At 44.0% G+C, this 12001-nt stretch overlaps 5 protein-coding genes and 1 non-coding gene across 6 annotated transcripts; 4 read left to right on the top strand and 2 right to left on the bottom strand.

Annotated features, from left to right (window-relative positions):
• Positions 1-89: 89 nt before the first annotated feature.
• BEWA_047900 (conserved hypothetical protein) lies at positions 90-775 on the bottom strand (the record flags this gene model as incomplete). The annotated part of the gene is made up of 3 exons (XM_004831719.1): positions 90-300; positions 336-478; positions 686-775. The coding sequence occupies 3 exons, from the start codon at positions 773-775 to the stop codon at positions 90-92; spliced, it is 444 nt and encodes a 147-aa protein (XP_004831776.1).
• Positions 776-1140: 365 nt separating this feature from the next.
• Positions 1141-3033, top strand: BEWA_047910 (conserved hypothetical protein; the record flags this gene model as incomplete). The annotated part of the gene is made up of 5 exons (XM_004831720.1): positions 1141-1249; positions 1360-1514; positions 1562-1684; positions 1719-1870; positions 1905-3033. The coding sequence occupies 5 exons, from the start codon at positions 1141-1143 to the stop codon at positions 3031-3033; spliced, it is 1668 nt and encodes a 555-aa protein (XP_004831777.1).
• Positions 3034-3649: 616 nt separating this feature from the next.
• BEWA_047920 (conserved hypothetical protein) lies at positions 3650-4012 on the top strand (the record flags this gene model as incomplete). Its single annotated transcript, XM_004831721.1, has 2 exons — positions 3650-3728; positions 3807-4012. The coding sequence occupies 2 exons, from the start codon at positions 3650-3652 to the stop codon at positions 4010-4012; spliced, it is 285 nt and encodes a 94-aa protein (XP_004831778.1).
• Positions 4013-5057: 1045 nt separating this feature from the next.
• Positions 5058-9691, top strand: BEWA_047930 (hypothetical protein; the record flags this gene model as incomplete). The annotated part of the gene is made up of 1 exon (XM_004831722.1): positions 5058-9691. One exon carries the CDS (start codon positions 5058-5060, stop codon positions 8832-8834), a length of 3777 nt encoding a protein of 1258 aa, XP_004831779.1. The 3' UTR covers positions 8835-9691.
• BEWA_047940 lies at positions 9644-9715 on the bottom strand. The gene has a single exon. It is a non-coding gene; the product is annotated as a tRNA-Gln (tRNA).
• Positions 9716-10425: 710 nt separating this feature from the next.
• BEWA_047950 (signal peptide containing protein) lies at positions 10426-11181 on the top strand (the record flags this gene model as incomplete). The annotated part of the gene is made up of 1 exon (XM_004831723.1): positions 10426-11181. The coding sequence occupies one exon, from the start codon at positions 10426-10428 to the stop codon at positions 11179-11181; it is 756 nt and encodes a 251-aa protein (XP_004831780.1).
• Between the last annotated feature and the right edge of the window lie 820 nt (positions 11182-12001).

Here is a 12001-nt window from a genome sequence, read left to right on the forward strand (position 1 = left end):
ATCAACACAGTCTCTCAAATGATCTCTATGGAGGATCTACTGGGGTATAAAGAGGTCATGAGAGTCTCCAGTGGAGTAGGCATTCCATTTCAAGATGATCCAAGCTCCAGAATAGACAACTCGATGCTTGGCATCTTGCCATCACTCTTCTTTAAGCTCCCGTTGGTCGTCCAGTCCTCCGCTTTGCTACGTACATAACATTCAACATACCTGAAAGGCTTTGGTTTGAGACCATTTTGTGTCCTGCAGGAGTTCTCTGCCATTTGTATCCATCCCATCAACGTGCGCCTATTTTCGGCCCTGAATATGTATGTTTAGATGCGCCTGCTACATACTGAGGGGGGACGGTGTCTACGAATTTCCGGAAGCACTGCTTTGCGTTGGTGCACAAGTCTGGCATTGTCTTGTAGAATACCTCGATGCTCTTCCTCTGTTCCGGGGTAAAATTCTCGTCTAGATATGCTCCGTACATCCAAATCTGCGCATTGATGATTTTTGGGGATAGTCATGAAACGTAAGCACTGCCATTGCGTGGTATACTGGGCACAATTCTGACCCCTTGGCTCGCACCAAGAGGCTGTAACCATATCGTACACATGACAGGATGCTCAAACTCGGCGTATGGAGCTCCAGAGCCCCGGGCATCTACACACACCGAGTGCCAGGGAAGAGGGGCGAAACTTACGAGTAGCCACTGCGAGCTGCAGGGATCGATTGCCTTGTTCTCTTCTACGGCTGCTAAGGACTTTTCAAACGGAATTTCCTTTTTCTCCATCTCCATAAATTCCTGGTCGTCAGAAACGGTGGATATGGACTCTAGAAACAAAAGTACAGGTTATAGAAGTCACAAAACAAGACGATGATGCACAAACACAAACTCGGAGCGCAAAGTTGCGGAAACAAATTTTGCGAGGCCTCGCATCCTACACACCAGTTCTTCTTCCTCTCGGGACCCCATTGGCGCTGGAATCCGCGTTATTTATAGTCTAGTGGACTTGCCAGTGTTTTTGCGACTCATTCTCCGAGACGAGCCTCCAAGCGTTCAAATTGGTCCATAAATGGCCACCAAAGGGCCTGCCAGGGGTTTTGTGCCATTTATACTCGCTCATTTCCATCTTATGGACGCGAACAGAGGCTAGAATGCTTCTGTACAGCAAGGTCTTGCTAAACGCCCTGGAATCGGCCGGGAAAACGGCCAAGATTAGGTTTTCGGAAGACACACTCAAGGAGGTTATAACAAAGACTCTCGGTGCGTTTGCCTCGTTTTATGTGTAGCTTATGACCATGAGGATCGCTCCATTCACATTGTAGCATCCGGAAAGGCTCCATTCATAGCTCACCCTTTATCTCATCATTCAGGAAAACCAACGTCCAGCGACGAAATTCGCTATTTTAAATCAACTAGAAGGACCAGGGCGCTCGCTCCTTGCATTTTTGGCCACTTGAGGCCGAAAGTCAAGTTGGTAGCATCGGCTTTAGAAGCCTCCGAACTCCCAAAGTCCACTCTTCCAGAGGTAAATGCCTATACCGGCTCTCTAAACCCCTTACAACAACTCTACAGATCGCATTTTACGGGAGAAGCAACGTCGGTAAATCGCTATTGATAAATGCAGTTTTGGGAAAACATGGATTTTGTGATGTAAAGGACCTTCCGGGGACAACCAGAAAGCTTTTTTTCTACAAGGTACGTTTGTATCATTAGTATCAATAGATTCCAGGTCTGTTCTCCCGGTAGGGTCATGCTTGTGGATATGCCCGGGTATGGGTACAGCGTATGCAGTGAGGACGTTTCAATTCTCTACAACGAGTTCTCCCTGTGGTATATAAAGAATAGGGAGAATTTAAAGCTCCTGGTCCTATTGATTGATGGGTATGGCAAGTCGTCACGATATATGCACGTTCAGGAGGGTTGGTCTCAAGAGGTCGGATTTCGAAGTTATAAATTTTTGTGACAAATACAAGGTGCGGTGGTTACCAGTTATATCAAAGTGTGATGCTGTGAAGCCCGTGTTACTTGCAAAAATGATTCAGAAGGTGCGGTTTGATACGCAGCAATTTAGATTTATGTTGACGCATGCAATTCCAGTTAGCGGTATGAAAATGCAGAATTTGGACGAGCTGAGGAATATTCTCGGTGAATTCAAGGCCATACCAACGATAGAAAAACCTCCGCTTGAACCGAAAAAAGATGCAAAGGAGCCTAAAACCAAAACTTCAAAAAAGCTTCTCTACAACTATCTCCCCGAAGAAAAGAGACTGCCTTTGGCATATATTCCAGAGAATGCTACTTCTAGCCCTACCCAACCTGTGTCTCAATCTGCACCAATTAAAGCTGCTGAATCAAAGGATGCTGTCAAGGCAACGGGTACAGGGAGCCATTCTCTAAAGGACATAATTCTAGGATCGCTGGATGATATTTACGCCAAAATGGGCTTCAAGGATGAATTACTGGCTAGCACTTGTACAGATTCTGAGGAAGCTGTAGATGATTCTCTGGTTCCTAGCAATTTTACGCCCGAAGCAAGTTTCGGTGCTGGGTACAAAATAAATAAAGGATACATTGAAATCGCAAATTATAGTTACAAATCTCTGGAATTGGACAAGAAGAATTCAGAAAATGCACTAGTGACTAAATCCACGCAAGATGGGCTGGAAAACGGTAGCCAACTTATCGACGGCGACATCCAGTTTGAGCTTTCAGTCAACATTGGAGATACACTAGAGTATGTAGCAACTGACGATGAAAATGCGCCGCAAAAATCAAACTTGGTTGCAGAGAAGATTGCGAGTTTTGAACGTAAACTATCCTCTGGGCTATTAAAGTTTTCAAAAATCGGACGACCTCAATTCAAGAGGAGTTACAAGAGGGTCTTTTCAATGTTCAAACCAAAGAATGCCAAAAAGTACATGTACATTACCAAGACAAATGAAAAGGTCGACAATTGGAGGAAGATTTATAACAAGTGGTCCAAATGGAGCAGGAGACATCCCGATCTTGCAAGGTACGTTTATTTGGCCGCTGGGTCTATATGAACCTACAGCACGATTGACCCACCTACAAAGTCGTCTGTTGAAGGTATTGACAAAAGGAAGCAAATTCGCAAGGTCCAACTGGACACCCACGCAAAGAGGGAGAAACTCCGGGGCTCCGTTCCCAAAGTTGGCAAGTAGCTCTCGACACACTTGATGGGTTCGCAGCGCAGTGTATGAACACACCAATGGGTAGCCTTATTAACAAGTACAAGGAGAGCAGGAAGGACTCGCTTCTTCTTCACCCTAAAGAATGAATAGACAAAATGTTACGCGTTAAGTAGATACCATCCAATGGATAGCAGTACAGTTGAGAAGAAGGTGAACATGACCGCAATGATGGCGGATGAGATCTTGAGCGCGTCCAGGTAGTAAGTCGATGTACAGTCCGAGGTCCAGATGAGAGGCCTGGAGACCATAAAGTAAAATACCGCAAATGCAAACGAGAGGACGAGTATCGAAGCGACCTTACATCTTGAATGAGGTGATAGTAACATGTCAAGGCGCTTCTTTCCTTTTTTATCCACTGAGCTCAGCCCAATCCGCACAGACCACCACCAGGGACGCCAATTGCCATTTCAGCCCACAAATTTATACTCAATCGCTGGAATCCACAGATATGCACCTCATGGATCCCTTGTACAGCTACTATCGCTCCATAATATCCTCACTCAACGCCACAAACACCTACGAAACAAGTTTGTCTATTAATCCCTATTCATGCACATTCACACTGGACAAATGCATACATTCTACCCTAAAACGCTAATCTACAGACGCAGAACTGCTAAGAGAAATCAATGACGTCAACCCCGAAGTCGTGAGAGGGGCGTACGGCTTGATCAACGACTGCAAGATTGTGAGATTTGTCTATTCTCCAGACGACGAAACTGAACTCCAGGCGTTTTACGCTCTCGACGGGAATGAGAAGGAGTGTCTCTTTATGAGCGGATTTTGCACATGTAAGTTTTGTATGATGTAATGTCCCGAAGGATGAGGGACTAGAGCGACCAGAGGCTTTAGCCTGAGGGAGTATGTTAACTTTCCGACTGTAAGGAGGATTGAGAGTTCACTGTGAGGTGGATGAGTCCCGAGGAACGAGGGATGCGAGTTACGGAGTAGTGAGTAGTTGGTCTAATGGGCAACTATGTCCGTAGCAAAGCGGAGGACTGGCGACCTCTGGGAGCCTAAGGAAGAGTAGGATTCTTCACTGCATCTCTCTAGACAAAGGCAGGTAACCATACGACCATATATAAGAACTAACATTGGATTCTTCTCTACTGGTATACTCTTGCAATATAAGACCAATCACAAGATGATGACACTTGGAATGTATTTTGAAGCCAGTGACGTACAAAGGGAATGAGAGACTGATCCACTGGCTAGAGTTAATGCTACCGTGTGGACTACATGGAAAGTCCTATTCCTGCTTCAGAGGGAGCACATCGCTGTAGCATCCATCTGAATGGGAGCAAAAACAGATGACCTACGAATCAAATGACAAGCCATCCACTCAAGCATTAGTAAATTATGAGCATAAAAGTGACAAAACCACTTGAGAATGGGCAAAAGTTGTGAATAGGCAAACAAGTGGGCAGGCAATTTCAGAGTGGATTCTGCCAAACAGCAACACCTCCTTAACGATTAAATTAGCCATATTCGGAGATGGAGTGGCGTTTTTACGTCAATATTAGCTAAGAAGTGTGTTAAAGAGCAGTAAATGTGCACGGTGAGAAATGTCTAGTGATGAAGAGTCTGATGCTTATCCAGGAAAAATCCTTCCGATAGACACGTTGCTATAGGGAGTGTCCCGTTCCTGGAAGACACAACATTTTGCACTTCCTACCTTCATTAATCATCCACAATTTACTGCCATTTCTCTTCCGGTTCTACTCGCTATACAGCAATCTGGTGGGGCCTTCCTGGATTCCTGAAAACTCGGCAATAAGGGCATCGTAAAAGAGGTTTAAATATACCGGAGGATGCTGGGTAAAACTCGCTAATGTGTCTAAGAATCTCCTAGGGAAATGAGAGTTTTATCGGTACTCTTTGGAGTCTTCTTCCTCCGGTTCTGCAGGGGTGGTCCTCCAGCTGGACCGAATAATTTCAGATCTTCTGCTACAGGGTCAAGAGTATCGACTCCGCCTAATGGTAGACCTCATGTAGTTTCATCTCAGGTCTCTATTGGCTCAGATGTTGCAAGAATTACTGGAGGAGGGCCAGTATCTGGTCCACAACCTACGAAACTCGATAAAAAACCACAGGCAATAGCACGAGGAACTCCCACCTGTCGACAAACTCCACAGGCCAAAGGCACTGGCAATACCCAGGATTCTAAACTATTGCAAACTTCGGTACCAGATTCGTTCAACACCCAAAGAACTAATATCATGAGTGATGTTGAAAAACTTATGGGAACAAGTACGACCAATCCTGATCGAAAACCAGCTGCTAAGGTTGAAGTAAAGCGTGATACAGCATCATCGGTTGGACCGGGGTCTATTCCCCGAGGAACAAATTACTCTGATATAGGAACCAGGTCACTGGATAGAACGTCCTTGGTTTCATCTGGACCTTCACATGATCCACTAACAATGGCAAGACCTCTACAAGTTGGAAATGTTCCATCACAGGCACTTGCTGGGGGTAGCATTAGGCCTTCTTCAACTATTCTAAAGGATCAACTAAGTCCACCCTCACTAAAGGATACAGAGAAGGGTGTGAAGATTCCTATGAGAGACCAGAGGGTAGCTACGAGTACTACAGCTACTACCCAGACTCTCTCTTCACCTACTCTAGGGAGCTCTACACTAACTCAAGGAATTGGATCTCTAGGTGCTCAGAATACACCTACTACTCCAAGAGAATCTTTGGGGACATCTGTACTGCAATCTCAACTTTCTAGGCCAGAACCACCTCAAGAAAAGACTCCTCTCCCAGGAGTAAAGCCTGCTGTTACACAAACTCCACAAACTAAGGCTATGCTAGATGGAATCAATAAGGATGTCGATAAGATGCTTGGACAAATTCCTCAAGCAACAAAGCCTCCATTGACAACACCATCGGCATCTCTTGGAGTTCTCAATTCAAACTCTCCTAGTATACCCGTCACAGTTCCTGCTAGTCTATCTGGTAGTACATCTCTTGGAGCTACTACTTCATTGGGGCTTTCTCCCTCCGTTACTCGTAATAAAGCCACTATTGGAGGGAGTACTTCTCAGACTAATGCTTCTGGAGGATCAAACCCAGTTACTAGTACTCAAGATGGAGGATCTGGTCCAGTAGCTCCTAAACCTGCTTCATCAGGTCCTTCTCTTGGATCTCAGTCTTCTGCTATAGGTTTAACGAGTACTACAAAGGATACTAAATCCTCCCTTGGTCAGGGAGCTCCAACTACACCTGAAACTGGACTCCAGGGTTCTCAATTATCTTCACAATTGGGTAACAGTGGAACAAAAGTGTTGTCAGCTCAGGGAACTTTACCTACTTCTAACGTTCAAAAGTCTGCAGTTGTACAAACACCTTTGCCAAGTCAACCAGGACTACTCTCTCATCAGAATACTGGGGACAATGGACTCCCGGGTGGACAATTAAATCTTCAGACACTCCCTAAACCGGTAGGTACTCCATCAGGAGTAGATTCTGCAGGAAGTCTGGATAGGACTAAGTTGGGTGCTAGCTCTGACACTAAGGTTTTAACTCAACAAGGTAGTCGGCAAGCAACAGGAGCTCCTGCTCTTCCTAAAGCTGCGCAACCTAATACTCCTGGAGGACCTCAAGCTCCAGTTCAGACAGAAGCAAAGAATCATCCTGTAACTCAGCAGCCACCTGGTAACCCTGTTCAGGAAGCACCAAAACAGGCGGCTCCACAAGGCTTAGTTGCTCAAGCAGTTCCCCAACAAAGTACTACTAAACCTGGTACACAAGGAGCTGTGCAACCTAAACCTCAGCAATCAGCGAAACCAGAGACAACTCATACAGTTCAGCAAAGAGCTGGTTCTCAATTAGGGAATCTACAGCAGAAAACTCAAGTTACTGGTGTGGTTGTTACTCAGATGTCTCAAAAAAATCTCACTCCTCAGCCCTCAGGTGGCCAAAATCAGGATATTAGGAAAACAACCCTATCTTTAACTTCTCAGGGAACTAAATCTCCTGCTACTCCATCCCAAGCTCCACAGCCAAAGGTTGCAGTTCCTCCACCACCAAAAAGGATGAACGCATATGACATCCTTAGATCTATTGATTTATCAAAGGCTAACAAAATCTCTTTCGATACAGAAACATTGATAGAAGGTGGAATTCCTACTCTAAAACTAACTTTAAAACGGTGCGCCAAGGCAAATCCTTTCACATTTGATGGTAAAAATATATGGAAAGGTCAGGATGTTGAAGACACGTGTTCCTCGGCAACCATTACCTTTGGATCTGATGGGCCAGTTACTGCTACATTTGTTTGCAAACTCAAAAGTGGAAGTGAGTTTACTAGTTACCGCAAGTTCAATAATGATGAATGGGTGAGAGTTGACAGAGCTGAAGTCGACAAAATTCATGTGGAACTCAAAAATGAGCTTGAAAAGTTGAAATCTAAGCCTATAGCAGAGACTCAGACTACCAGTCCGCAAAAGGCTGGCGCTGCTCAAGCTGTTGGCGAACCTGAACAAGTGGAGTACAATCCCTCAGCTGATGGCGTTCTCAACTTGTCCAAGGACCTTATAGGTGATATTGTATCATTGCAAAGAGGTGAATTTAATGCTGTAAGGTCAAGAAGATATATTCTGGCTAGGGAAGATTTCAAGGTTACTTCCCTTGTGGATGGTAGTGAGACCTTATGGACTGCTGGAGATGGTCAAATCTTCAAGAATTGCACCTTTCACACTCCGCAGAGTCACACACCTCTATTTGTCGTGACATTTAATAACGGCAATGCTGATGTTAATAAACGTTTTGTTAGACGTGGTAACAAATGGGAACCTATAGCAGAAACCGAATTCAATGATAGGTTCAACAAGATGAAATCTGGCAAATCTGAAGCTTCTTTTGCTGCAGTTGGTATGGTGGAATTGAATCTTCAAAAACTTGATCTAGCTACTTTTGAGTTCTTTGACTATTACTACGACGGTGTTCATACCAAACTTATTTCGGCTGGTAATGCTACCGTTACCAAGTTGCTAAATGGGCAAGAGACTATATGGACTCCATCTGGAGAAACATTTGATCATGCTAAAGTATACTATAAAAAGGATAGGAGTGCGGGATTATGCTCTGTTGCAAGCACTGGTAGTGGTGTAGTACATTTAAAAAATTTTGAACGTTTAAATGGGAAGTGGGTAGAGTTTGAAGGGAATTTAGATAAAAAACTGGATGGAATGAGGAATATAAAGGAACCCGATGATACTGTCACTATTAATTTTGCTGACCCTTATGAGAATGATGACAAAGTTACAGTATTTAAGTTGAAATTACTTGGGGTGGAAACATTACTCTTCCATCCAAAACAAGGGTTTGGTATCGACGAGATCAAACTGGGAGAAACAGCCATATGGCAAGGCTTTGCTAGTCAAATATGTTTTGTTTGTTCCCTTCATTATGTATCTAATGAACCGGGCCTTTTTTCCTTTACAATTAGGAACAAGGATAAGATTAGCTATAAATACTATGCAAACAAGGGTAACGAATGGAAGAGTATTGAGCAGGATGAATACTTGAGAAAGTTAGATGTGCAGCAGTACAAGGGCAAAGAAGCCCCTCAAGGCAACGTACGTCTTGCAAACAAAGTTGGTGCTAAATCTAATGCAAAACGCTAGAATCCTTCCAGATGATATCCTACAATGCAGTCAGAAGATATTAACTCCCTTCAAATATACGCTTTAATAGTTTTAAGAATTGGTGTTTACGAACCGCTAGAATTCTTGTTAGGAATTTTACTCACCAACCTATCAGCGAATGCACTAAATAATCCTACCTTTTACGAGCTCATCCTCGGAGTCTTACAGACGGAAAATTTGAGGCAAGTAGCCTCTATTATGTTTTAAGTGCCAACCATCGACTACAGACAAAGTAGTTGCAGATTACACATCATCTATAGGCTACAATTATAAGGAAAATGTCTTGACAAATGAGACGGAATTCACGGTATGTTTTCTCGTTACTCATACACTGGCCTTAGTGCATACACGAGTTGGCGTCCATCATGCTAGAGTGTGTTCATTCCTATTCTAGAGGCGGTTTTTCTGGCCTCGTTGCAAATTCTGTGCGTTTGAACGCTTCAGAATATCTCAGCAAAATGAAATCTCTGGCCGGTATTTAACTAGGAATGACCTACTAATCGCATTTTGTCTCCTTGGTTATCAAGTTGCTCATTCACGTTGCAACGTTTGGTACAAGGACCGCCTCTACATTCACTCGGGTGGTTTTAATTTGTTCACTTTGTATTATGCATCTTTATTCATCGCTGCAGTCTGAGGTTCTCCAGAGAAGGGATGCCCCTTCAGCCGGCTGACGCGGCCAGCCCATAATAGCGTAAATGACTGGGATTGTGATCATAAATGAATGGAAATGCCATGTAAATGTGTAAAGTTACCATTTTGGTGAGAAAAGAGGACCATACAGCAAAAGGTCTCGCCGGGACTCGAACCCGGGTTAGTGGATTCAAAGTCCACGGTGATAACCACTACACTACGAAACCTACTCCTGGGGCCTCCATTTTTGACTTATAAACAATTTATTTACCTCGTCTTTCTTATTTTTGCTCATTTCCAAAGATCTCTACCTCTCATCTACCCCAAATCGCATTATTATGTCCCCGGATGGGATGTTTATAGAGCTTTACCGCTAGTTTACCAAAATGTCACTAAAAAGCTGCAACAGTGACTCACCGAGAGGCTTCTCTGCGATTATTCCGTCGTCATACACCTTGAGATTCATTCTGACCTCTTTTACTACTCTCCATCTCCGCCCGTTCTTCTAGGTACCCTTCCTTCTGGCTGCTATCCAGGTATGCCCTGGCAGTAGGACACCTGCGCCAACGTATATGCACTGTATGTCTAGAATAGGCACTTTGTAGTACGACTCTTGATGTCCAGAATGATGAATGAGGGTTCCTGTGATGTCTATCCTAGTTTTATATGACCCCCAAAGACTCTTTTCATGTATGAGATTGGCCCATTCATTCCTGGGTTGCTTCTGGGCCATTCTGAGACGGACGAGACACGTGGCATTTTCAGTACTCGACCCTCATCAGATCCATCCACTGCCATATTTTACAACTTTACATATCTTGACTATTTATAGAGGCTATCTACTCATTAAATAGTCCATAGAACGTTTCAGCGATAGAGACGAGTAGGAAAACAAAACTGCATGCAGACTTTGTAGGGGCTCCACGTTCCAGTAAAGATGAAGCTCGTCATACTCGCGACTCTACTAGGCCTTTGTATGGCCACACCAAGTCCAGCTAGTCCCTCCAAGAAAAAAGAGGAAACGCCAGGGAAATCTCCGGCAAAAAAAACTCCCACCGATAAAGAACTTCCAGAATCCTATAATGACTGGTTGGGAATACTACCTCACGAGTTCATCTCCCTGGAGAAGAGGCGATCGGAAGCTCTTCGAAAATGGCAAACGACACAAATGGGAAAGAATCCGTTTCTAGACCCATACTATGAAGAATTGATGAGAAAGGAAGCTAGAACTAAGTTAGAGGGAGAAATTAAAAAGGTAAAGGAAAAGCCTATCGAGAACAAAAAGGAGTATGACGCCAGTAAAGACGGCAAATTTGACGAGTGGCTTGCCAAGTCCAAGGCTGTTGAAATGGGTGCCAGAAAATTGTACGAAGAAGCCAAGGCAAAGGTAGATGCCATAACTGAAACAGAGTCAAAAGAAAAGTTCGAAGAGAGACTCAAGAAGATTCTTAAAAAGGTTGAGGAAATCACCAAGGAGATTAAGGAACTTGAAAAGATTGAGGAAAAGGAGAGTTCTAAGGCAATTGAAAAGGCACTTGGACACTTTTTAGGTCACTTCCAAACCCGTGCCATGATAAAGTCCGACGTTAGTGAACTCATCCTCGACATTGCCAGGGAGCAAGGGGACGGTGACCAAGTCCTCAAGATCCTGGAACAGTTTCTAGTAGCCCTTGAAAGGTCTCCACTGGCTTAGATGCAGGTAGACCGGCAGACGTAATTCTCCAAATTCATGATACATGCAGATTCTTATTTCATGAAATGAATGATGACGGCCTCAGGGAACCTAGAGTATGACTCCAACAACCACCATAGGGGCAAGAGATATGGAGATGAAACTCATTGGTGGATGAGTAGATGGAAAGTAAATGCTGAGTGTCCCCCATCCTGTAGTGGTTCTCGTAATGACAACAAAAATTTCTCTGCCAAACATTGTATAAACAAGTTCCTCTATTCGCTACGGTTATCTATTCTTCTTCTATAGACTCCCTTTGGTCGTCCTCATAGCTCCACTAGTAGAATAAGAGAGTCTCTAAAGAGTAGGCATTCCATTCCAAGATGGTTCAAAATCCAGAGTATACCATTCCTCCATCTACCAATGAATAGACAGACAACTAGGCTGCATAGAACAACCATCATTCCTATCCTTCCTCTGGTCGGATAGTCATTCTTCCTTCCGTTGCACTCCAGTAGTGACCTTAATCCTACCAAACGGAAGAGCTCCTTTCATACTGCGCATTGTGGTCGCCATAGAGCTCCTGTTAGTCGCTCATACTCATTCCATTCGTATAGTCAGAGAATCTACCGAATGAGTGGGGACAACTCAATGCTGAGCATCTCGTCATGCTCATCTATTTACTGTACTCATGAAACAGCCTGTACTCCTTGAATTCGGGTATTTAACATGATCATAGAGTCGTCATTGCTCCACAAGGTCGTAAAATGCGACAAAAGATGTCTCGATCCTGGGACCTCCGTACGCGATGCTGTACTCGTGTTACCATTACTCTAAATTA

This window comes from Theileria equi (assembly GCF_000342415.1).
Source record: "Theileria equi strain WA chromosome 4 map unlocalized gcontig_1105316255041, whole genome shotgun sequence".
Taxonomy (NCBI): Eukaryota; Apicomplexa; class Aconoidasida; order Piroplasmida; family Theileriidae; genus Theileria; species Theileria equi.